Source organism: Ammospiza caudacuta, chromosome 1, assembly GCF_027887145.1.
Source record: "Ammospiza caudacuta isolate bAmmCau1 chromosome 1, bAmmCau1.pri, whole genome shotgun sequence".
Classification (NCBI taxonomy): Eukaryota; Metazoa; Chordata; class Aves; order Passeriformes; family Passerellidae; genus Ammospiza; species Ammospiza caudacuta.
This window is the reverse complement of record NC_080593.1, coordinates 102706355-102733533: the sequence shown is the minus strand read 5'-3', so window position 1 is coordinate 102733533 and position 27179 is coordinate 102706355. Positions and strand designations below refer to the sequence as shown.

The 27179-nt window shown below is 39.4% G+C and overlaps 1 protein-coding gene across 1 annotated transcript in view; it reads right to left on the bottom strand.

Annotated features, from left to right (window-relative positions):
• PIEZO2 (piezo type mechanosensitive ion channel component 2) overlaps window positions 1-27179 on the bottom strand; it is a 236417-nt gene that overhangs the window by 119962 nt on the left and 89276 nt on the right. The window contains exon 4 of the mRNA XM_058820732.1: window positions 10259-10421. Coding sequence (XP_058676715.1) covers window positions 10259-10421 — 163 coding nt within the window. The remainder of the gene's footprint in view (window positions 1-10258; window positions 10422-27179) is intronic.

Here is a 27179-nt window from a genome sequence, read left to right as displayed (position 1 = left end):
AAGACTTCACAAACATTTGCAGGAGATGCAGAACAACCTACTCTGGTGTTCCTGAGGTCATCAGATGTTGGAAAGAAAACTTCAGCGTTCTGAACCTCAGGAAATACCAAACTGATTTCCCAAGTTTTCCCTCTAAAACTGCAAAAGTCTGCTGGGAGTTGGAGTTCTTCAACTGCTCTCCTCAGTTTAAGACAAGCTGACAAATGGGATGATTAACAACAACCATCACATGGAGTCCCAGAAGCTTTCTCAGAACAGATACATGCTGGTTTGCAGCTTTTCAGGCCAGCCAGATTATCAATGATATGGCTGTGCAAGAATTGCCTCGTTTCACGACACAGTTGATGGCTATGACAGGAAAACTGATGACAGTTAAAAAGCTCTAGGTTTGATTTTACTGTCTTTTTTAAAAAAACCAAACATATCTGTTTTTAATTCAGTAATCAGGATCAAAGGCCATGTTCCAGTGTATGTCAAAAAGACAAACTTTGGATTCCCTACTCTCGTATTTGCTGCCCTCTAACAGGATCATCTGGGCTGGCTTTCCATTTTCTCCCATTGAGCACTTCCAATTGCAGAAGGCAAGCAAACAGTGAACAGTTTTCACATCCAACATGGTGATAATGTGCTTGTTGTTTTAACACTTTCTGATGATTAAAAAGCCATACAAGTGTGCACTCATCACAGAACACCATTACTTCAGTCAGACTGCTTTGCAAAGCTCTTTTTTACTATGTGGATTAGTCTAAAGCTACAAACCCATGCTACATAGGCTACAGTTAGAAAAATACTTTTAGTTCCATAATAAATTACCTATTATGCAATTACAGGATCCCTGTGGATGCTGATTAAATCAAATAAACTTCTCCATTCAAGGAGTATAGAGCATTTGTGAAGCCATAAACATGTGTTTCCATGACCCTTGCTCTGTAGAGCAGGGCCTCAGGACTCTTTATAAACAAACTAAATGCAGTTTAGGTTTTTTAGCAATCATGTGGAAGTCCCTGGAGTATTTATTGTACAACACTTTTTCAAACTGCCAAACTGAGATAGAGAACAGGCAAGGAAACAGTACAGCTCCTGTGGCAGCTATGGCAGCTGCTCTTGTGGCCAGGCCAGAATGTCCATTAGCTACTTTGGGAGCTGCTTTTTCAACATCCAACTTTTAAATGTTTCATCTGGTACAGTATAAACACCACTGCACAGAGATATCCTCTAGTCCCAGAGATGTATTTACTAACAGGAAGCCTTAACTCTAACCTAAACCCCATTTTTGCTTCAGAGCACTCCTTGCTTTGTACCTACTTTTAATAGCATTGTATCTGTAAACACAAATTTGGTCATTTATTGACTTTTCAATTCTAGAGGGGATACAAATGAAACCCTTAAAAAACTCAAATACTGACAGCAAGAAAATTTAATTAGCCAGAATTATTATACCTAAGGGGATGCAAGCCTCCTAACTCCCATCCTGCTGAATACATTGCAATAATTATTGGGACCTCTCAAGCATGCACTGCTAAGCTCACAAGAGTAAGTTCCTGTGGGTGTTCAGGTGCTTCTTCATTGTACTTGGCTCATAAATGCTGTACATATAGCCTCTTTTCAGTATTTTGACACTCCCAGCCAGTATTACGAAATAGAGAAAAGCGGGAACGTTACACTTTTCTAGCTGTAGCATTCCAGACCTCAGCACAGACTTCTAACCCCTGCTGCTGATAGCCACACCATATTCTCTCAAGGGGAGAGAATATGGATTGTCTTCATGCTGTCTCACAGTTTGTGTGCCGTGGGACTCACAGTCACACCTTCCTGCTGACACTGCCACTGTTAAAGTGTGATTCTCTCAAGATATCACCACCTACAACTACTTCTTTACCTCTAATCAGAGATTTTTATTCCATACCTGTGATAGAGTAACACAGATATTATTTGTTACACATCTAAGTCTGTTAAAACCACAAGGCCCAGGTTTCTGAACTTCCCATTTCAAAAAACTCCTGTAATGAACAGCTTGGTTTAGAAATTATCTGAGAAAAGCTATTTGATTCAATTTTACCAGCAGAACAATAGAAATAGGCTCTCTCCTCTCACACTTAGATCAATTGCCTCTGTAGTCACTTAGCTACTGCATTCAACCTATCATAACATGATTGAATTCCTATAAATAAGTTTGCTCTAAAAGCCCTCTTTCCCCCTTAATAAAGATCTTCAACCTTTATCTTCAAATATAAGATAGTTGCAGCAGTAGGAATAATTAAATTAACCACTTACTTGCTATTAGAAGCAGCACTGATGTAAGTGAATATAGAAAAAATAACCAAACTAACACAATATTCCTTAGACAGACCCAGCTGTGAACAAAAAAACTGGAAAAGAAACTGAACTGCTACTTCTTTTACCATCAAAGGAACTGCAAGCCCTTAATGTGATATAAATGACTGCAGTTTCAACCTGTGGTCAATACTAAACCATGTTAACACAATCATTTATTGAATTTTCAATTTTGCAAGAAAGTGTAGAACTCCACTGTTCTGAAAGCATCAGCATGTGAGAAGCGGATGTCCTTGCTTTTCCTGCCACAGAATGGATTCAAAAATTTCCTCATAAATTATTCCCACATGTCATTGAACTTGATTCCTACAGAGATGGGGCTGCTTAGCAAGAGTATCTTCCTTAAGGTCATCTTGTGCGAGGTACATTGGATCTACAGAAAGACAGAGGGGAACACCAGAGTACCCAAACATGGGCTGGGCATGGAGAGCTGGCTGGGGACTGCAAGCTGGGATAGAAAAAGGAAACTGTAACTTCAGGGGAAGGCCCTGCTAAATGAGCTGAACTAATCAAGTGAGGGACTGCAGTGAACATTTTGGAAGGTGTGACATTAATGAGATAGATGAATCTTGAAATTTAAGCCATTTATTTTAGTAATTTATATTACTCAGCTGAATCACTGTCTTAGTGAAAAATTTTATCACTTGTACATCTTAAGTGTGCTAAAGCTTGGGTTCAAGGCCCACACAGAAAGATAGATGTAAATCAGAAATAACTTTCTGATATCAGAATAACTTTCAGTGTGTTTGGAGTAATAAATGCCATACATATACTTCCACAGTAAAATCTACTGTGGGAAAGAGTAACTCATTGCAAAAAAAAAAGATCAGCTATTTACTGGATGCACATAAGGACAGAAGCATTTGGCGAGTCAAAGGAAATTCAAAATAAATTAATAAAGACAAGCACTGTTCAGAATCAGGACAACAGGAAGGCAACTCATTAAATCCTGTATACAATAGATATTGTACTGAGAGAACCAGAGATTATTTCACTTCCCAAAGTACCCATTGCCCCTGAGCAAACACTGAGTGATTTCAGCACACAACTCACTGGGCCAATATTGAAATACAGTTTCACATCTCAGCTTCTGAAGATTGTCAGGCACAGAAGCCAAATGCAAAAGAGAGGAAAACTCACAGGCAGAGTTTAGTGGTTTGGCCTGAGACAATTAAACACTTCTTTTTTAGTGAAAAGGAAATAGGAAGAGTTGGGTTATGACTACAAGGCACAATGCAGTTAACTGAGTGAGAGCAGGTATGCACAGCACCTATATGGAGTAATTCCTGGCCCAAGAAATACACCTACTCTACCAGTATGCATCTTGCTAAGAAGAAGAATAAATACCCAACCGTGGTGCTGTGATTATTTGCAAACCAGTGACTTGGATACTTCTCCAGTACCACCCTGAAGAACCTCAGACTACTGGGATGAATAGGAGAATGTGATGTCTAATCTTCAAGAGGATCCAAAGTCACTTGTCTTCTGTCTTGCAGAGCAACCTTTAGAGAAAGATGTGAGTTTTGTCTCCCAATCAGAGGAATTAATTCTAGAGAAGGAAACATTATACTGAAGTAAAAGAGCAGAAGAACTAAAAAGGTTATCATGCAGCTATATATGTGCAATATAAATCAGATGTTTTCTAACCACCAGAAAAGCAAAATTACAAAACATTGTCATTTCTGAAACAATGGGATGAAAGAAAACTGCCCTGTTTTCAAGATGGTGCTTTCTACCTTCCAGAGGGAATTGTGTGATATATCTGCCTGCAGTAACAGCAGACTGAATTCCGTGAGTCAAGAGATTCCTTCTCCTGATGTGTTATTCATCACTTAGGCTCATCACTTAGGCTGTCCAAATGCAGTAGTATTCCAGGATTTTAATCTCTTTGTTAATAAATCTGTGTCTCAAAAATTGGAAGGGAGAACTGTGAGTAACTGTGAATGAAGAGCTGCCACAAGAAGAATTGCATCCTGTCGTGTTTCTGCCCAGAACAGGACAGGTGCACACCGAAGTTTCCTGTCCAGCAGGCTGACAGCCTTCAGTAACACACTGCACTATGTAACATCATGTAGCTGCAGCCTGCTGTAGTGTAATTACATATTTGTGTTAAGACTTATCCAAAGACATGTGCATCAAACCAAGGAGCTAATGTAACTTGTAAACTTTTGACCCTTGTTAGGATGAGATGCATTAGAATTGTTACTGAGGGAGGCAGCTGTGTAAGGTCTGGCAAACTTCACCACTACAAACATCACAAGCAAAGAGATAAGGGAACCTCATCTACTCTTAAAACAGCAGGAAAAAAAAAGTTTAAGATCCTGTTTATACCATGTTCAAAGCACACAAAGACCAAGTGGGTTTGACCAGTTCTCCAGAGGTCAGAATCAGAGAAACATTAATAACCAATTGGAAAGAGTAAGCTAGTGCTGTGCTTAATATGGGCAACAAGAAGATAAAAGATGAAAAATAATAGAGGCATCATCAGGAAGCTCAAAGAAGTCAAAACATTCCAACCCTCTCTAAGAAGTTCTTTTTCCATAATATTTCCCACAATAGCAATAATTTTCTATCTCAGAAGAGAAGCAAATATTGAAAGAGGAGTTTCATATTGAAAGATGTCTAGAGAAATCATGGCCAAAACATCCCATGTCAATGACCACTAGTCAAGTCAGGTGAATGTTTGATACTGGTAAAATCTAATTAAATTAAGGCACAAACACAAAGCAATAAATCATCTAAGGAGAAATACATCCATCACAGTCTTCAAGAAAAATGGGGTGGTCCTGTAGACAGGGTCATGGGCACCACTGTAAACTGCTTAAGGCAGGTTACATCTGAGGGCAAGAAAAATGCAACTGCAAAGACTGGGACATCAGACCTTTCTCAGGGCTGTTCACTTCACTCATGCAGGACATTCAGGTAGGTGATATGCTGGTAGAATTGCTTAATCCTAAAATCTCTGAACCTAATAATCAATGTCATAATATTTTCATTTAAATCAACAGTAAGACCTTGCCTGAAATGCTGAGGAACTGATAATCTCTGCATCTCAAAAGAATATTGCAGAACTATAGTTTGTTCAGAAAAAAAATTAATTAAAATGACAGAAGAAATTTTAAAAAAACCCAGAGATTGCTTAGCCTTTAAAGGTCAAATATAGAAGATAGCAAATACATTTGTTTTCCCTTACACCATCTCACTCTAATTTATTACATGTAATACAAGGGATCTTCCATAAAATTAAATAGTGTTAAACTCAAAATAAAATCAAAGAGCACTTATTAAATTGTGAAAGCCCTTGCTTCATGATACCACTGAAGCCCAGAAATTAATGAGATTTTATAAGAGTCTGGGTAATTATATGTTTAACAAGATTATTCAGAGTAGCTATAATTATAAACAACCTTTTTTGGAAGGGATTTGAAACCACATGCTTTAGGATTAAAGTCATTCTCACATGAGGAGAGACCAGGATAAACTGTAACATTGCAGAAAGATATTTTCTTATTTGCTGTTGTCCTTATCCAGCAGGTACCAGCTACTTTCAGGATAAAGATACTGGTCTAAAAGTGTCATTCCTATGCTAGAAAGTCCTTGGACAAGGCATGGGACATGGGCAGTTCTCAGAGCCTGTCTGTTCTGTCCTGTCTGGAATGTACTGCAGTTACACTTGGGGACCTGGAGCAAGTGATAGCTCTAAATGCACTACATTTTCAGTGGAAGACAAATAGCCTGTCACTGTTTAGACAGACAAAGATGGGGAACATTTTTAGTGCTTCTGTGTGCCCAGAAGCTGAGAGACAGATGAAGTAATAGACTTGAGGACACAAACCAAGTTTGTGGCAAAGTGAGAACCATGATGGTCCTCCTGATTCCAGCCCAGTATTTTGACTCCAGGCCAAGCTCTCCTCACATCCTTCTCAAACTTTAGTTCATTAAAAAAAATACTCTACTTATTTTTTTTTCTTTTTTTATTCTCTTTTGAGATCCCAAACAAATCTCTGACTGCTGCAGAAAAGAGGATGGGTGGTAGCTTTGGGATCAACCTTGCTTATGAGACAAAGTTGGGACCTAATGGTCCTGTTTGCTTTCTAGGACATCATGCATGAGAAACAAGCTTCAATGGGCAAGACAGCAAGTGCTTTACGAGCAAGCTGCATTGAAGACTACAACAGGGTGTTTTCAACTAAGATCAACACCTCTTACAAAGTTTAAGTTGTGCAATTGCAGAAGGGTTTTCCTTCCTGCCACTGTCACTTGAAACATCAAGCAATTCATCCACAGTCTCAAGAAAAGGCTCCTTCCTTTCTATACCTATCAGACTGTATATACTGTATTTGCATTTTGGCACATAAACCGCCATCTGCTCCAAATCAAAAATGTCGTGCTTTCAGCTGCAGCTGGGAGTTAACTGTTGTCTCTTATTTTCTTCCACCTTTCACACCTTGTGACTGCCATTGTGCTTTTCAGCATTTGCAACCCGGGCCTGTCTCCAGCTGAATTCACCTGCTTTAAATTTTCTGGGCCCTAATAAAAAGGGCTTGCAGACACGTTTGCTCCAAGTGTGCAACCATTTAGGGGTGGTAATGAGTTGGACTGCAGCCTGGTATCTGGCAGACCTTCCCACACCATGACTCACTGTTAATTAAAACCACACTCTGCTTATTCCTGGGATAGTGTTACTTACAAATAATTGAGTGTCTCACTGCCTTAGAACCTCCTTCCTCAGTTCTATTCTGTAGAATAAACTTTTCTGATGGAGATCTGTTTCCCTTAAAGTTGGATGCAGTGTAATGGAGAAAGACATCCATTTTTCAGCAAATCCTTGTTGTTCTTTATTTGGATTCTGATACTTTTTCTTGATTTGAATTGCATCTCAATCCAAAAGCAATCTGATCCATCACGGCTGGTTTCTCAAGGCTACTGCCATTCCAAAATACAGCTGCTCAACTGGAGGCATTTTTACAACATGCCCATATATCAACAGAAATGTGATGGGCTCACACAGTCCTTTGAAAAGGTTAATTATAGCAGTACTAAACCAATTATTTAACAGGCTTTCCTATACAGAAATGCTGGAAGGAGCAAATAGATTAACCTTTCTTTTTTAATTAAGCCTACTTTGATAGTATTTCACTCTCCTACAAAGCAAAGAGGCCTGGGAATCATTCAATGTAAATAATTTAATGCAAGAAGGTAAAGCTGCAAGACATTGCTTTGGCTTGGAAGTACTTGATTTATAGAACCATCTGTGGCTAGGCATCTATCAACCTCAAAAGTTACCTCTCTAAAGGCTCTGCTACGTCTATTTAAATCAGCTGATGGAATCTTAAAAAAATCTCCTACCACAAATTTCTGAGGGCTGGTGGCAGGAATTCTCAGCAGCAGCTCTTCAACTCTAGAATTACCTACAGGGCTGGTCTAACAAACCCAGGACTATTTCCCTTGGAGGTACAATACCAAGTTCAGCATTTCTTCTGAAGTGTCTTTTTGTAGGACAATTACTGCTGCAACTCAGTGTGTGTTTTCTAATTCAGTGGAGTTACAGCCTCAGTAATGAGCTGCACCAACACAGAACTACAGGCATCAGTCAGCTCAGGCAGAATTCAAAGAACTGGTCACTTACTAAGTCTTCCCTTTTCCAGTGTACTCTACCAAGAAAGAATTGAAAATTATGTGAAACCTACACAGTTTGGACTCATTTTAGACTATGCCAACATTCTCCCAAATTCAGACATTCAGTGGCCTGATCTCCATATGCATTAGGTTCCTTTCAGTCAGTCCTGCCAAATACATATTCCTTGCAGATTCAGCTGCTTCTGCCTCCTCCTCCTAACTAGCAGAAATGATTCCAGGATGTTATGTGCAGACACCTAGAAAGAGAAAACTGAAGTTTGGAAAAACATTTTTAATAGGTATTTGATCTTCCAATCTCCATTTAACTCAACCTTTAAAAAGCTACCAGATTACTCTGATGTAAATTCATCATTTTGGCTGTGAAGGGCAGAATTCTTTAAAGTATTTGGGATCCCCTCACATAACAGAAAATGTTATCCCCTTTTTTAAAAAATGCCTGGGATAGAGCTTTGGTGTCACTAAATCTAAACACAGCTGCTGTGTTCACTAAATATTCTGCAATATATGCAGTTTACAGAACATAAATAATATTCACTGGGTTTTGATGTGAAGAAAAAAAACATATTTACACATATTTCTATTTGCCCAGTATTCATGTTTCTCTGCAGTCAGAGTTTTCTTCTCTCCCTCCTTCTTCCCTTAAGGAATACTCTTGCCTTGGCATTGGAAGTAGCCAGTCCAGGACCAGCCTGATATAAAGTTACACTCTGTGCTATGCAGTTAGGGTTTGCTAGCTCAGTTTTTCTCTTACGCTGGAGGGAAATGGCTTTTGAATCCAGCCTGGAAGCCAGCACCCATCCTCCCCAGGACACTGACCTCCCTTTGACCCAGACCCCAGGCTTAGGCTCACCTCTAAACCAAAGAAAAAGTGAATATCTAAACATCATTACCTGGTTTCAGAGGAACCAAACTATGCCTATCTTTCTTCTGAGTTTATGCCACCCAGATTACTCCTGTTTTGTGCTCGTGAATATTTTCTCTTCAGAAGATCAAGAGCACCAAAGAAGTCTGTTGGAGCTTGCTTTGGTAAAATAAAACTTGTTTAAGAGGACAGCTGAACACAAACCATGCTAATAAGCCACACTTCTTTCCTTTTCTGGGTATAGCCCAGGGTTCTAGCCTGCTGCAAAATCCATTTTGCACAGCTTCAGCGATAAAGCAGATTTAAAGCTGATAAAACCATGTTCCAGGAGACACAAAGCTTTGCAAAGGCACATCAAACCAAACCCTACATATCCTCCAATGTGCTGTTAAAAAGCTGCAACCTTCAGGCAATCCACAGCTGCCAGGAGAGCCCATAAGAATTCCAACTGCAACTGAGTATAAAGCACAGCCCTGATATTGATCTCTCATGTGCTAGAAACTTGACCAGCTTCTGGCACTGCCACAATCCAGACAACCTGGCAACATGCAGGGAGGCCTCTTTTTACTCTATATAGTGGCACCAAAATGGGCAACTGATCCCCCTAAATATCTCACTCACTTCAAAGTTCAGTTTCTATTTGAAATGAGCAAGTTGAAATTGTCTCCCCTAAAAATGGTGCTTTGAGAGTAAAGAAAAAACATTCCACCCATATGTAAAAGAAGACAGAAAATGAGCCCCAAGCCATGCTAGACAGTCTGATAAAAAACATGTTAAGATTAGTAGTAGGAATTTCTCTGCACCCTGGCCCAAATTCCCACTGTGGCTTTTTATATTACAAAATTGTTTTTCTCTTTCTGTGGATTTTTCTGCATTCAGTATCTCTGCTACTCTTCTCCCCACTAGTAAAAGACATAGAAAACACATCAACACTTCCAGCTAAGCCAAATCATTCTCAATCTCACTCAGTATAACCAAAGTTTTAGATAACTCCTTCCATGAACTTAACAAACAGTTTCTGTTCTATTCTTTAAGAGTAATTTCTGATAATCACTCAGATGCTGCTGTACTTGGATAAGAAATCTGGAAATAGGAATGCTATCTAAGAAACAGAACTGTATGTAGCAGAACAACCTTGTCAGATTTAACCAGCAGCTCTGGTGAAGAACAACTTGTGATGGACTGTCATGATTGTTTTTTAACTCAACATTATTTGAAAAATCCTGTAGCATATCTACCACTTTTCATATTCTGCTTTGTTTTCTCAAGATAATAACTTTAGATTTTTCCACTTTAAAACTAATCATTTCATTTCCTGAAAGAAAGTTTACTACTTAACATAGCCAGCGCTCATGAAACCACTTCAGAACACAGGAACAAAGCTCACTAAAAGCCATGCAGATAGAAATGTGTATTTGATACCATCTCCTCATTTTCAAACTGCATGTTGCGCTGTGCTGCATCCTCGGTTACTGGCTTCTGGAACACGTTGCGGCAGATAAGCCATATTGTCAGGCTAGCAATGAACATCCCAATATCTGGTACAAATAGTCTGATCACGTTCCCAGCATCTGCTCCTTTCACACTGTACGGGATGAAAAAAATAACAAAAAAAGAGAAACATTTGTTATTTTTAATGGCATTTTCAACTGGAACAGAAAGTAAGTTCAAGGCAAGGAAAAAACCCCAAACCATCAGTAATAACAAATCTTTGCAGTATGGGAAATATAAAGATGATTGAGGAACTCCAGACAGACAGATATTTTTGCTCTTGAGAAGTACAGAATAAGTGATTATTTGCTGGGAGCTTGCACACTCTCATTGTAGTGATACTTAGCATTTTGATTAACATAATTCTGAATCAATTTTTTGAGAGCAATACAGGAATAACGTCCAAATTCAACAGGCAAGATTTCAGCTGAATACCTAGAAAATCCATCTGTATGAAGCACAATCCTTTTACCAGCATTCCTTGCAAAGACAACAATATCCAGGTCCACCAAAGATGAGGATGTCCACCCTTAAGTAAGCCCTAATCCTTCTTCCTGGCACAGAGAGGAATGACCAGGATGTGTTTAATATTTTGACATGTTTTATTATGTTTACTGATGCCTTTTGGGATATTTAAGTACAAATATTTAAATGCTAATTAATATGTTCAATCCCTGCCAAAGAAGCCTTTCTTCTGCTCTGAAAGGTTTGTAAGGCATGATTTTTATGTAGGAAAAAGATTGCACTGTTTCATTGTGCAGATTTAATTGCTTACACTAGGAAATACAACTTTTTGGATTTGGATGTGGTGTCTGAATTTGGTTCACTGTTAAAAAGGAGAGCCTGGATTTAGGTTTAGTGGCACAACAAAGTTTTTATTAAGCTGCTGAATGCACATATTAAACTCACAATTATTAATGAGAGGATATAATCATAATTAATTGAAAGCATGAAGTTAAGGGTTGTTAAATATGCAGCTCCAATTTATTTAATTTTTTTACAGAGCTTTAAATTTGTAATCAGTTCTGAGGACAGGTGAACCATCTGTATAGTGCCTTGGGCATGGCTGAGTGCACTAGGTCTTCACATCCTGAATTGGTAGAAAACCTAACAGGTTGTTTTACAGATGCAAAGAAAGAGTTCACCTCTGGCATTTCTTCATTGCAGCTTTGAAGCCTAAAATAAACTTTGGGAAGGAGTTACCTGCAACTGCTGTGATTAAATGCAGGCCTGGAGTATCAAAAAAGTCTCCAGTGTGATTACAATACAACCACTGTCAAGAACTGTGTGGGTCTGCTCATACACCCACGATCAAATCCAACATTTCCATCACTGCTGCTCTGCTGACCCAGCTTTTCCAATGATGTGTATCTTGCAAAATAACATATGCTCAAAGTGGGAATAAGGTAAGTGATCAGAAAGCTGGCTTTTATGTTTGTTTCAACAGCTTAACCCTGAATGGTCATGCACTGTATGGCACTTAAGTTGCTTGAAAATATTTTTCTAATGGCTTTCAGTTGTCCTGAAACAGAGAAAAAAAAAAGTAATTGAAAGATTTGCAAAAGAGTTAGATGGCAAAATCCTTGCTGGACTGCTTGCTTGTTTCTTGTGCCACTGGTCCCAGGACAGCATGCTGTAGAGTCAAGTGGCCTATGAGAGCATGGCCGTTCTGGTTAACATTACCGAAAGTCCAGGCAGTACGGTGACCCCTAATGTCACTGAAGATTAGCCCAGGCAGCACCTTGGCAGAAAGAGGTAATAAATACATGTTTAATGGATCTTTTTCCACACAACAGTGTACATGCATTTCATGATAATGTTAATGAACTTTTTTCAATAATCCTAACCATTGTGATGCCTAAAGAGGCTGACCTGGAACAGAGGCTAGGCAGAGTTAAAGGAATAAAGTAGGTATTTATTAAAAGGCCTTCAAAGGATACGCCTTGGGCAGTTCAAGAGCCTGGCTGTGGCTCTGCCCAAGACAGACCCAAGATGGATGCAAGATGCATGACCAGTCACTAATTTAGACAATTTTATACATTTTGGTCCATTTACATATTGGGGTCAATTATCCAATTACAGCTTCAGGTTATGAAGTCCCTTTGTCCCTGATTGCTCTCCTCAATTCACTGTTGTTTATACATCTTGAGCCTAAAGCTGCAGTGGTGTCCTTGGCTCTCAGGCTGGAAAAGGATTGTTTTGTCTAACTACCCTGTGAAGAGAACTTGCGAGCACTTTATATGAAGTTCAGAGTCACACACTAATGCAGTACAGAATCTAAAATATATGAAAGCTAAAATTTAAGGCATCACTTCTATAAGGGATTTTTTTTCTTTATACAGATCTGGATTCTTAACTAATTGAAAATCAAAAATTAATTTTGCATCACTTCTGAAGTCCTTCAGATTCAACCACTCACATGTGTACAAATTAAAAAGTGGCAGCCTTCAAGAACCAGCGCTTCTTAGTGGCACCAGGCTCTCCTTCCTCACATTGTACTCCCATGGAGCCATGCTGGGTATTCCTACGCATATCCCGCTCCCCAGACCGAGGGGAGACCCCTGCAGGAGCCCTGCCCCTGGTGCAGCTCACATTTCTTTCCAAACCAAACCAAGTGCTTCTGATCTTTCAAAATAAATCATTTCGTGTGCTGTTGTGAGAGATGTAACGCACAGCTCAGGCTAGCAACAGAGAGACTGAACAGTGATACCTAACCATGGGGTGGGGAAAAATTCTGCACATGAATAGTTTATTCAGCAAAACCAGTTGCAAATGTATGCTGTCCCCACTTCCCCATGAAAAGGAAAACAAATTGACCTTGGTGTGATAATTAAAAAGGAAACAAAAGATCGCTTGAAAGTAGAGAAATGTATATTCTCCTGTAAAGCAGAATAATAAACTGCTTCATTCAACCCCAAGTAATTTGCTCCCCACTTTTTCACAGCAAAAGCTAAAACAAAAATCAGTTATTCCCACTTGTTATCTCTGGCAATACAAAAAAGAATGGCAAATACTGCCATCATTCCACAAACATTTCTCACTTTATTTGCGCATTCACACATGGTCATATTTTGCATTTGATAACAGTCTATACATTGTGCTCTTTCCCCCAAAAGAGGCTTTTAAACTACCAAGTTAAACAGAAGAACAGGAAACCTATTCAGATCACCTACAACAACAGCTTTTTTTTTTAATCCCTGCAAGAATCTCATGGTGTTCAATGAATTGGTCATAGCCTTTGATCTACAGCCGGTAAAGCATAATTTTTTCACTTAAATGAAATCATTTACCTACAGGGCAGCTCTAGTTGTAATAGATACCAGTGACTGAAGCTTATAATTCAGCCAGAAACATATTCTGCAGTATAATTACAGTAAATGACACCTTTAGTTTTTCCTTCTTTCTTACAGGATGCAGAAGAAAACAGCATGGACACACACACACAGACACATACATACAGACACACAATGGATTAGGGCTTTGAAATGGTTTATTACTTTCCCTTGACCAAAGAAATCAAATTGCACACAATTTTTTAGAGAAGGGACTGCTACAGTTAGAGTTGCAAGAGTTCCTCTGTAACAAAAATAACTTTTGTAGGACAAAAGGGACTTAATCTACTTTTCTGTCAATATGTGAAAGTGTTTTATCATATCAACATACTCCTAATATGGCAGTTTCCTCATCAGACAGTGTGTTCCCCTGCTGATTTCAGCTGAATACTTTAAACTTACTACTTTACAAAGGGTTCATCTATTTTCTGTGCATTTACAGAATTTTCCTAGGACAGTGCGACTCCGGTCTATTCCTGTATTTCCCTGCTGCTCAAGAAACTGAGCAAAATTTCCTACTTTATCTGCATTGAGAATAGAGATAGCTGTGGACACACACGTTAGAACCATTGCCTTACTTCATGCACACTTACTGGTAGTCAAACAAATGTCATCATAATGAAACATTACATTCTTGTTTGGAGCTGTAGAAATCAGCATTTCTGTTTTCTGAAAATAAAATTTTCACTTTTTGCCTTTCTAGAAAAACTGCTATTCACAAATTAAAATCATTCAACTCCTACTGAATGTACAAAGCTTTGGTGAACAGTGAAGTGTTAATACTGCCAAACCTGGCCTGATTTCATTTCTTTAGAATGGCAGACACTCTAACTTCCTCTTTATTTCAGATTTACAGAATAAAACCAGAAAGGCAGCAGAACTATTATATTATATTAGATTTAGAACTCCAATGTTTTCAAATAAAAAAAGTAAAATATATAGTAACACACATGTGAGACACCCTGCATAATGTACAAAATAGTCCACATATAAAATTAATACTAACAGTCTTCAAATTTAAATATTTACTATTTTGTTACAAATAAACAAAAATGGGAAAGAACAACCAGTCTTTCTTAAACAGAATTCAAATTAATTCAGCATCAGCAATGTATCACAATGTTAAGCTTGTGTTAGACAATAAATAAGATTGCTTCTAGATTAAAGAACTGTAAAAAAGCTTGATTTTATATTGGATACTAGGTAAACAAAGTATTTTAAAGGTTATTTTTTATTGCAGCTTAAAAAAGTTATCAAAAGTCTTACATACTACACACTGCATCTTTCCATACATGCACACATCTTTCCTCTTGTCCCTCCAGGGGTTTTCTATAGCATCTCTTTACTTCCTATTTAATTTAATACAACAAAAGAGGCAATACTGTATTAACAGTTGGCAAGTGATAAACTAAGAAAGAGACGCATAGATGCTAATAATTTCCATTCATCTGTTTGGTGACTGTGAAACATCTGATATTCCTAATTGGATGTAATATTTCAGGGTAATTAATGCACCTCTGTAAATGCTTACAGCTGAATTCCCATGGGCTTCATCTGCAACTGTAGTCATTAAGTTTGGAAGTAAAACAGGCCCAAGAACCATAAGCATGGACTCCTGGAAACATGGACTGGCAGTATTTCACAGGTGCTACGCAGTACTGTGAATGATTCATTTGTTTATCATCAGTATCCTCTCTGATCCAAAAATAGTGGAAACTTCAAGGGTACCCAAGGCTACTAACCAGATGGCCTTAGAGATGTGCCTGCTGATCCTTGCTGCTGGAAGAGGGTGTTGGGAATGGCTGCAGCTAGAAGCTAGTTAAAGAGGCTCCTTATCCTCTCTCAGTTTGAAATAAGGATGAAATGTCTGATCTGATATTTACTCTCCTGGGAAACTCCCACTTTCCTTATCTGAATCTAAGGATTGCAGACCCTGCCTGAGCCACAGCACTACAGCGAACACAGGATGGACAGAGTTTATATTCATGGTGCCATACTTGTCCCTGCTAGCTAAAAATACAAGTTTTCTATGATGTTGGTTCACGTGGCAACCTTGCCACCACGTTCAGGGCAAACCTGCACTGTGGGTAAGGTTTAAAAGCTGCTGAGCACTGGTAGATCTGCTCTTAGTCCTCTCCTTGCTCATCAACAAATTGAAAATAAATTATATCACAAAAACAAAATACAAACTTTGAAATATTAACATCCACAGTGCTGTGTCTACTTTCTCTCTCTCCTGCACTGCGTTAATATGATGGTCCTTTCAGTTCATGCAGAGCATGGCATGTGTTTTACCCAAAATACCTGAAGTTGCATTTTCAGAGAATATTGGTCATGCAAAGTAAATGTGTGGGAGGAAGAGGGAAGCAAAAATGCATAGAAAACTACTTATAAAAATATTTAGCATGCACTGACCTACCCAACATACGAGTTCAAAGGGCTCCTGAAGTATTTGCAAAATCTAAATCACTGCTTACAAACTATGTCTGCACGGATTCAAAACCCAAAAGTACACTTTGCTTTTTCAGGAAAGATACCTTGCAATGAAGAACACACTCTGTATTGCAGAAGTGCTTAACCACGTATTAACCAAACATTTGCTTTCCAAACACCGCTATGCAGAGAGAGCAAGCAGCTATTTGAAACTAAATGTACACCGCCAAGATTTTGGTGCCTCGTTGCTTGCATAAAACATTCCACATTAAGAAATTATGGATATGTGCAACAAGTAAAATATTGGTTTGTGGTAATTCTTCTCTTTCTAAAGCACCTATTGTTTCTTTTTGTTCATTGATCTAAGAAAGGGCAAGCTCCAGCTTGCTCAGGGCAGCACACAGAAGATTTAAACTTCAGCAGGGGTTTTCAGCTATCATGCAAAGCACTCAGCTGCACCACTGCCAGACTCGTGACAGCACAACACTCAGCTCACTTTGCCCGTGTCCCACAGCTCCAAATGTGGAGCAGGACTCAGGCTGCACAACCAAGAGGAAGGAAACAAAATCCCCTCCGCACCCATGGCGCTCTGTGTGCCAGCCCCACAGCACAGCGGGGGAAATGACAAGTCCATCCACTACACAAATTATTTCAGGTCAAAATGGGAATGTGATCCTAGATGGAGGCAGAGTCAAAGTGAGCAGAAGAGACTTGAGGACACCTCAGCTATCAGTGAATTTTGATCTTAAATCTTCAAAGAAACTCTCTGTTTCCACTTTGAACGCTTCTCACACAGACTTCTTGCTTGTGCACTCATTGTGTAAGGATTTAGCTTAAGCACTAATTCAGTATTCACTGATCTCTGCAAAACATTCCCAGCTAAATTTGTCCATAATGCTCATGAATATTTGGTAAGTGGCAGCGAAGTGTTTGCATAAAGGCATACAGATATCCATATGTTCCACAATAGTCCTGAGTAAAAGAAAGTGCTGACAATCTGAAGCAGGCTGACATTCTGTGATTATTTCAAAACATATTTTCTCCCTCTCTCCGCAGTTTTCATACTCTAGTTGGAGCATGAACAGATCATCACTTCAAATTACATTTCATTTCATTCTGTTGCCAGCATATAACATTCTCACAGAAAGTAAAAGACACATCTAGATTTTCCAGTCAGCTGCAGATGAGGAGGGAATAATATTTCCCTCAATTACAGCAACCAACATTGTAAATTACTCTCATTTTACAAAGCCAAATTATCTCCAATACAGAAAAAAAAGCACACAACTACCAGTGGTTCAATCTGGAGTGCCCACTGCACCTTAGTGTTTGCATAGGAGACCCTTCTGTCCCACAAGATGCATTCCTAATTTAAAATCATCCAAGTGACTCTTTGCTGGGATGGGACCATTCACCCTCAATTCCTCCATATGAAACAGCTCCCAATCTCCCCTGCCTGCTCTGGACATGCCCATCTTTCTCTTCACAGCATCAAGCATGACAGGACAGAAAGCAACATCTAACCTTCCTCATCACCACCTGCCTGAAAATCCCAGTGGTTTAGAAGCAAGAGCACATGGACATTGCTGAAAGCAAGCTCCAGCCATCAGAGGCATATGTACAATATCTCTCCTCACTCCTCTGCTGACTTCCATTAAAACTGGCCAAATGAAACATCCTGATTCATCCCACTGGTGCACTCTGTTCATTTCTACAGTGTCAATCAAAAAAGAAGCGGAGTAGAAATCAGTGGCAAACTAAATCTCCCAATGCCATTAGATGTTGCTTCTAGTTTTTCTGTAAAAGGAGCCTATAACACAATCTCTGGGTGGCAAACACCCCACATCCATGTGGCAGGGGAGAGGACTAGTCCCCTGGGCTGCTTGATGCCATCTGCTCAATGGCTGGATGTGTGGCCACCAAATGCCTTTCTCAGGTACAGGAGGCAACTGTGGTAGTGTTTTGCCAGTGTGGGAGGCTCTTACCTTGTCTTAGCATTGGACAAACCAGGATTGCTCAGATCCAAACTGGGCAAAAAGGAGCTGAAGTGAAGGGCTCCAGGCTGGCTGGGTGCCAGGAGTGAGCACACTGCAGCAGGCTGGTCAGACCCAGCACTCAGTGTGTTCCTGCTCCACCAGCCACAGACTCCCTTCTGTTTCATGTGCCAGTCTCTACTTGAGATCTCACATGATTTACTCATGAACAAAACCCAACAAAAACAAAATAAAACACAAAGCCAAACTGTTAAGCATGCATCCTAGAGAGTTTTTTGGATGCTGATTGCTATGCTGATTGCTCTCCAGATTAAAACAAAGACTGGCTCACATTGTGCTGCTGGTGGGTTTACCAGTGCACTGCTCCCAGCTACCACTGTACTGCAGGAGGCTGGGCTGTGCCAAGAACAACACTGACAACAGTCTCACAACTCAAGTGCTCAAACAGCACAGGCCATAAAATATCTTCTATCAGATGTTCCTTTTCTTTGAATCCCTAGGTTGAATGGCATGAGAAAAGTTAGCTGAAATTAGCTGAAAAGAAAATAAGCACAAGAGGTGGTAGGAAACGAGCAACCTGAAAACTGAACACAATGGATAAATAAGATTCATCCTGAATGGACACAACTTCTAAGAAGGCCTTTTGCCAGTGCTGAGGCAGCCCAGACCATCAGATCAACACGACACAATGAGAGGTTTCAGAGGCACAAGGATTCTACACGGAAATTGTCTGAGCAGAGAGAATTCTTCTCCTTCAGTTAGCAGTGAGGACATATCTGGGGTACCCAATTTAACAGTAATGATGAAACCTCAGGCAAAGACTGTTCTGTCATCATTTCCTTCCTTCTATTCCATGGTACTTTACTTGTCAGCATTTCTTACTCTGTAGTGACACGAGGCTACTATTCTTTTTGCAAAGTACCTAGACTACTGTAGCATGCTGTAAGAAATGGCAGAGTAATAATCACACATTTTTTAGCTTTTCCTTTCAGCGTGGTAGAAATTAATAATTTTCTTGTTAAGTTATTAAAAATAATCCTGTTCTACTTCAGGTTTCATTTCCCTTTAATCTCATTGGGTTGCTGACTGCACATACACTGCAGTTGTTAGCAGAAAGTAAATTTACCTATTTGATTTACATCCCTGAGACTCATGAGCTCTTATTTGTCTCCCTAGTTTTATCTAAGGCTCACCTGGGCACCTTATTAAGCCCTTTTGTTTGTTTAACCACTAGTGTCACATAAAAAAGATTACAAGCTGCCATCATGTGATTTGGGAATTCTCCTGTCATAAATGTGCAGCCAATATAACACCCCTGTGGCAGAGGCTGGCAGAGAAGTATCAGAATGAAAACAGGCATGCTGTGCACTGCTAACATTTCCTAGATTGATTGACCTCCTTCCACAGTTCTCTTGAAAATCTATGTCTCCAAGTAAATCAGAAAATAATAGAACAAAATAGCTCAGTTGAAGGGGTCTTATAGCAATCTTCTTGTCCAGCTTCCTGACCACTTTAGAGCTGACCAAAAGTTAAAGCATCTTATTAAATGAATTGTCCTCATGCCTTTGACTAGCTGACAAGGCCAAAGTCCTCAGACACTCCTCTCAGGACGTGCCTTCCAGCCCTTCCACCAGCTTTATTGCCCTCTTCCCAAAAACGACTTTAGCATCCTTCTTAAAATATGGGGCCGACAACTGCCCATAGTGCTCAAAATGAGGCTGCACTGACACTGCATACAGGGGGAAATATTGAGTGCACCACAGTCTCTTACTTTTTTCTGAAGCTACTAATTTTAATTATTGCCATCTCCCTGACATAGGCTACAATGAGCTCTACCTTAAAATAATCCATTTAGTTATTTGGTTTCAGACTTCTGGCTGATCACACTAACAAGAAGAATCACCCTCTTTCTGCTCAAAGAAACTGAGAGGGCCATCAATATTCCAAAAACATGCACAAAACTGAAGCTGCTAAGTTAGAGCCTGTACCATTCCCAGTGACTGAGGAATGGGAATGGCATAAAAAGCCTACCTGACTCGTTCTGCTAAAACTGTACTTCTGCAGATGACCAACATTACCAGAGTAAGTCTTAGAGTAGAGTCAGGACTGAGGCAGCAGCCGCAGTTGAAGGCCTGGTCTATGTGCATGAGTTTGCAAAGGAATGTAGCAGCACTTGTGTTATTTCTGATTCAGCAATTACTCTCCAAGAACCTTCACCTGGAATTCAGCCTTGAACAAAGCTGATACAACACATAAAAAAGCCATAATGATATTGTGATTGACAAAGTTGTGTCTTGACTCACATGGATTCTTACAGCAGTTTTAAAAGAAAACAAACCAAGGTGTAACAGAAATAACAAAATAAGATTGACTAAGAGGATGCTTCAGAGACTTAATTAGAATTTAATAGAGATTTTTGTCTTTCAAAGTTTTATCATCTCTCAGACAGTAAAGAGAAGGATGAAGTTCTTTGCTCACTCATTTTGTTATGGAAAGAGAGAGCCAGATGATCAGCTGATACCAATTATAAATTATAGGTCAAGATTACCAAAGGAAATGAAATATGGGGGCCGACTGATCCAATTTCTAGCAGCACTGAACTGGAGCAGATGTGAGCGTCAAGCCCTGCAACGCTTTCCTCCCACATGTCTTTTTCTCTCTGAATGGCAGCCCATGAAGGGAAAACTTGGCTTCTCAGTAAGTTCCTGTAATTCATCTAGGTTCCACAATAACAGCATATATTCCTTTGTGTTCTGACAGTGTGCAGAGACCACAAAAGTCCCAAGTGAACTCGGGGTGTTCACCTCCATTCCACTTTTCTCATCATATGCATATGGTAATGAATATTTACTAGCTGCTTGGAAGAGTCAGTACAGAACATTTACTCATGTCAAAAAAATGGGAAAAACCTGATCCTGTGGGGCTGTCTTCCAGGGCTAGATTAATTTTTCAACACAAATGTCATTTTCTGAAAGAAAGAAAGAAACCTCACTAAAGAAACCTCTATTTTTTTCTGATTAGCTATTCACCACTTTACACTACTATTTCACATTAGCTCACTATTTGCCCAGAACATCTAAGACTAATCTTCCCATGAAATACAAAGTCTGCTAGAATTTTCTGTTCACTCAGCTACTTTCTCTGGACACATAGAAAAGCTGTTCATATACTTGATGCTGTTTCTCTAAGTTTTCTAATCACTCTGAACAGCTCCAGAGCTCTCAAAAAGAGGAGCATTTGGCCACTCTTTAAACACATTTTAGGACTTCTGCACAGTGGGGTTGCTGTAACTAGTGTACCACAGTGAGTGTCATTTAATGCACAACTAATAGGTATTTCACATTAAAAAATCAGATTTTTACTTTAAAAACCCCACTTTGTTAGCCAAAAGAAAACTATGAAATGAATGTGCAAAACCACTGTGACAGAACCCACAAATGTACTCTTTTACCTTTTAATTATATCAGGCTTTATCATTATATCTTTGTATGACTTTTTATCCTCATTTTTTGCATTTGCGTGCTTTATCCTCTTCACTGACGAGTATTTAATTTCAAAGTTATAGCTGATTTGATTGCTCGTTCACAACTGCATCTGCTGCAGCAATTAATCTTTGGTTGTGCAATCACTTGCCAATGTCACCACATAGCAGCGGGATGCAGTCGGATGGCAAACACACACATACACTAAAGCCACAGGTAGACTGTAAATAAATGAAAAGTAACCAAAGTAGTTTTTCACATGCTGAATCAAAAAGAAAGAAATGTTATGACACTACAGGGACAGTGGGAGGGAAGGGAAGGAGTTATGCCAGATGCAGAAGATGACAGATATGCTGCTGTGTGCAGAGCAATGTGGAAGAAATATAAAATCTGCACTGCTGCTCCTACCCTGGATGCTTGGCTGACTGCATTGTACAGGATCAGATCTCTGGCAGTCTCTTGATCCTCTCTCACAGTGCAGAAATCAGGCTGGCATGCTGGAGAAAAGACAGCTTAAAGCCATTCCCTTTCTAGATTGAGATGGAGTTACACTATGAGTGTTGCAGAAGAGTCCTGCAAAGCTCAAATATCACTTTGATAGTTTCAAAAGCTTTACTGGGGATGCAAAATTCTTCTAAATGTTCTCCCTCTGTAGCCATGTGACTGTGACAGTCACCAACATTTCCTTACAAAGATACACACACCCATTTACAGCCCTTACAGCTATGAAGAGAAGATGTAAAATGTGAAGCAACTTCACTCTTAAATGTTTGAAGTCAGGAGAAGAATAACAATGATTTTAAATCATTCCAATTTGAAGCTATTCATGATTATTCTTGGCATCCAATTTTTACTTGTTTTTTACTTCAAGTTAGAAAACAGCAGAAAAGCCATAAAAATACTTCAGGGAATGGGTCTTTATATGTGCAAAAGAAGAAACCAATGTCACAAGGAAAATGAAAAAAATATTTTTTGTTTCTTACTAAACAACATTACATGCTGAAATGTACATATCTTTGGTATCCTCAGTAGAGTGTATCTAGTACCAAACACCTTCTTACAGGCAGTATAAAATTTTAATTTCTGTTTTGGTCCAAATTGTTCTAGCAGAGAGCAATTCTAAAACTGCAAGGATGTGACAAACCCATATTAATTGCTCTTTTTTCCTGGCCTATCAAATTATTCCTTTTCCCAAAAGCTATCCCCAGTGTTGGAAGCATTGGAAAGTGGTTTTATAAAAGTATTTGTCTTGGTTTCTAAACACACCTCTGCTCTACTGTTAGAGAAACACTATGGTGTATGTTAGGAAACTTCAGCCTTGCTGATAAATAAATGAGTTTCAAGTTTCAGGTTTGTTTGATGTACTTCTCCAAGTTAATAAAAAAAACTTTAAAAAAAGCAAAGGAGTAAAGGAAAAAAGTGAGGAACCTTCTTATTCATATATCATCTTGCAATTAGTAGTAACACTACTGTGCTTCTCATCTTCTCACCTACACACAGCTGAATTTCAGATCTATCACAATTAAGAGATTTATTTGCCTCCAGGATGTTTGTACACCAGCTCTCTCGCTGCACAGGAGGTGCACAGGAGGCAGAACAGGAAGCAGGACTGTCCAGCTTCCCACAAGTGAGTGGCTTCTTGAACTTCAGCCTGTCTGGGCAGAGGATTAAAACCCAGTAATCACACAAACGTGCTTTGCTTGTACTTTTTACATGATATACTTGTATTTTTTACATTTTTTTACATGATTTTCCTCTGGACTACCCAGTGTGATGTGCACCTTGGGTTTTTAACGCTTGAAGTCTCTCTAAGTTAGAGAGTTTAGAATTCTCTAAATTGTACAGAATTGACTATATCCCCTAAAAACTAGTTTATTTATTTATACTACTAACAATGAATTTTTGCCTTGGTTCTATAATGTTTACTCTCATGAGACATATCTTTGAAATCTACTGAGTTGCTTATATAATGAAGGACTGTGTGTTCAGACATTTAGAAAATTCACATTGCTGCTTTCTAAGTTGTTTAAAAACAAGATGTCAAAGTAGCTGCAATCAACCCAGAGAAACTCCTTTCTTGGCATATTACAGTGATGTACACCAGAGAATAGCCATGAATACTGTAATTATTTTAGGTAGAGATTGTTTATATTACCATTAAGACAGCCACTTAAACATAAAGATGGGGGGTTAAAACCCAAAAAAATCTCTTAAACTGCTCAAAACAAAAGAAGTTACTTTAGCGAATGTTTACCTATTTTGTGATAGTTTTATCACTTTTCTTAATAAGAACAGCTTTGAGAAAATCCCACAAGTAAGGAAGCAATTACTGGTCTAAGTATTTTTAGCCATGTGGTGACCATCTAAAAAGCTCCTATTAAAAAAGTCTCCCTTGGTGAATTATTTTTTACAGTCTCACAGGTATGCTACACAGAGGCTACAAAATCATCACTAGCAATATATTAAAAAATATTCTGTGACATGGTTGCTAGGAAGAAATGTGTTTATTATGCAAAAGCTAGGGTAGTAAGTATATTGCAAAACGTACAAAAATGACATCTGTCAAAAATCAGCTTTTCTTCTAGCGAGAGGAGAGGAGAGGAGAGGAGAGGAGAGGAGAGGAGAGGAGAGGAGAGGAGAGGAGAGGAGAGGAGAGGAGAGGAGAGGAGAGGAGAGGAGAGGAGAGGAGAGGAGAGGAGAGGAGAGATTTGAATTGGAAGGGAGCTACAATGGTCATCTCATCCAACTGCTCTACCACCAAAATTTAAAGCATGTTAATTAAGGGCATTGTCCAAACGACTCGGACAGGCTCACAGTCACTGCAAACATGGGGCATCAACTCCTCTCTAGGAAGCCTGTTCCAGAGTTTGACCACCCTCTTGGTAAAGAAATGCTTCCTAATGTCCAGTCCAAATCTCCCTTGACGGATGCAGCTTTCAACTATTCCCAGAATCTCTTCATGGGCTACTACAGCATGCCCGATACAAAGTATTGTTTGAAGAGGGAATCAGAGGGAGCACACTGAACCGAGTACACACAACAACACTGGAACAAAGGTCAACATTGGAATAAAATCCAAGGTAAGTTAGACTGGTTTAAAACAAGATTTAATTGTTTCTATTTCACTATTTAATATAGACTGAAAGATTTCAGTTGACACATTGTTGGTGAAAAAAAAGCTACTTAAATTTTCCTCATATCTTCTTAAACATTTTTTTTCCTTTGTAAATATAATTCAATTTTTATTTTGGCTTTCTCTGTAACTCAGACTTTTATTTCAAAGTCTTGCTTTTTGTCAGAGCAGCGAAGAAAACTCAATTTAAGATAGAACCTCAGGCATGCAGAATATATCAAATAAAACTGAAAACAGATTTCTTCCCCATTTCCTACGCTATAAACAAGACAAATACTTCAGCACACACATGCACAAATTCCACAGCCCTGGCCACCACGAAGTAACAAAAAGAGAGAAGCTTTGAGAATTAAATTAAAGCAACCTCAGTCCCCCTGTCTTCCCAGGACTCAGCACCCTGTGCTGCCCTTTGCCTGGACACAAGTGCATGCATGTGGGAAGCCAAATCATCTGCTGCTTATCGCACCCTGAGAAAAGAACTGCAGTGTTACGGCTGGAAGGACATGAATAAGGCTTTCAGTTGTAGTCCTCCGCCTTCAGATCCCTACCTATTAATTAGGTTTGGCAGCCTGGGGCTGAGGCTGAGGTAGCCAGCGCCATGTTTGGCCCGGATGAGAAAGGTGTGGAGGGCTCAGAGTTGGTACAGCACCTCTTGTCATGCCTTCTGCATCACCAGCGTTGCTGGAGCTGTAGCCTTTGGGGATCTCTGAACCTCAACCCCCTAAAAACCCTAAAAGCAGTTGGGGGTTGAGGATGAGGCCCTCAGTGACATGTTTTACCAAGCAGAGAAATGATCAAATAGAGATATCACCCAGAAGACAACATGGTGTTACAAGCAATAAACTGCTCTTTTATTCACAGCCTCCCAAGGGAATGTGTGGAACTGGCTCTGTCTCTCAACTCCTTATGTTACATTTATCTGCCATATTATTCAAATAGCACATGTAACCATGGAATATTCAAAACTGCAGAATAAATTCACATTCATTAACTCCTACAAAAGTGTGATGGCCATCATATATTAAGAATAGAAAGTATAAGCAAGCCATTAATTAATCTAATCTCTCCGATTTGAAGCACATCAAGGATGGTATAGTGTGGAAGAGAACCCTGTCAAAGTAAATGCCTGGGCACTGAAAAATTAAGCACTTGCTTAAGTGCTTCGAGGGACAGGTGACCAAAACAACTTTACTAATACAGCTATTTTTTTCCAAAATGGTGAAAGATGTGCCTGGCAGGGGTTTTCCAAGTCCCTTTGATTGCACCACTGCATCCATTTTTACCTTGTCTTCTCAAATTATTCAACATTTGTGAAATGCATTCGAACTGCACTGTTTCCTTTAAAATAACCTTTCAAGGATTAGATCGTACAGCCTCATGCAGCCCCTGGCTGAGGCAATGCTCCCAAAATGATGTCAATGGGAGCCTTGCCCAAGAAAGGACTATAAGGATTCAGATGTATGTGAAGAAAGTCTTGAAATAATGGAGCATGGTATCAGGATAAGACTTTATATTTCAAGTGTATATTTATTCTTTACATTAAATCACCAAAGAGCGTGGGGAGAAGAGGGGGATGTCACTTTGGAAAACCATATGGTGCTTTGATTTCCAAGCCAGAACTGTGCATACTGAATGTTTATAGAATCTAGTGATATTCTCTCCTTTCTGTTTATTCCTGTCACCCAGAGAAACTCTGGCCAAGCACCAATCAAATATCCAAGCAAGCAGGGGGAAAGAGAGAAAACAGCTCACACCAGTAGGCTCATGATTAGCAACCTAAACCTGGAAGGAGGCGCTTGGGAAGTGCCTCTGATGCATTTGGACTCCAGCGCTCACCGCATGTCACGAGTGGTTTTGGAAATTGAGTTCTCAATCTCTGCAAGGGGTCGAAAAGACATACACAGCATTTCTGGCTAGACTGAGCAGGGGCATATGTGGAGCAGCTGCAAAAGTGGACATCCCTCTGCTCTCAGAGATCAGTGTAAGAACAAAAATGCATCTCAGCGATGACAGCTAATCTGCTCCTGGGTTAGCTGTGTCTCCCCACCTGTGGCAAACGGGGCTGCTGCATTTACTTTGCCTCAAATAAAAACAATGCAGAGTGTCCTCCTTATCACCCTGTGCTTAGGAGAGTAGTTGGAGGAGTTACTGAGGTACATAGGAGATGTGAAATCTATCTTAATAGGAGACAATCTTCATATCCAAGCTCTAGCCTTGATATAGAAATCTTCAGGTCTTTTTCCTTGGGAGTCTTATTCCCTTCCCTGCTCTTATCTGCTTACCCTTCCCTTTCAGTGTGAGAGCAAGCAATCTCCAACTACCCTTTCATTTTTCAGAAACAGTAAAAGGGTTACAAAAAACATAACAAGCTCACAACTCAATACAAAGTATTTTATGAACAGGAGCAGCTTTCACTGCTGATCACCCTCAGCATCACTTCAGAGAGTCTAGGATGCAGCTGATGCACTTTCTACACAG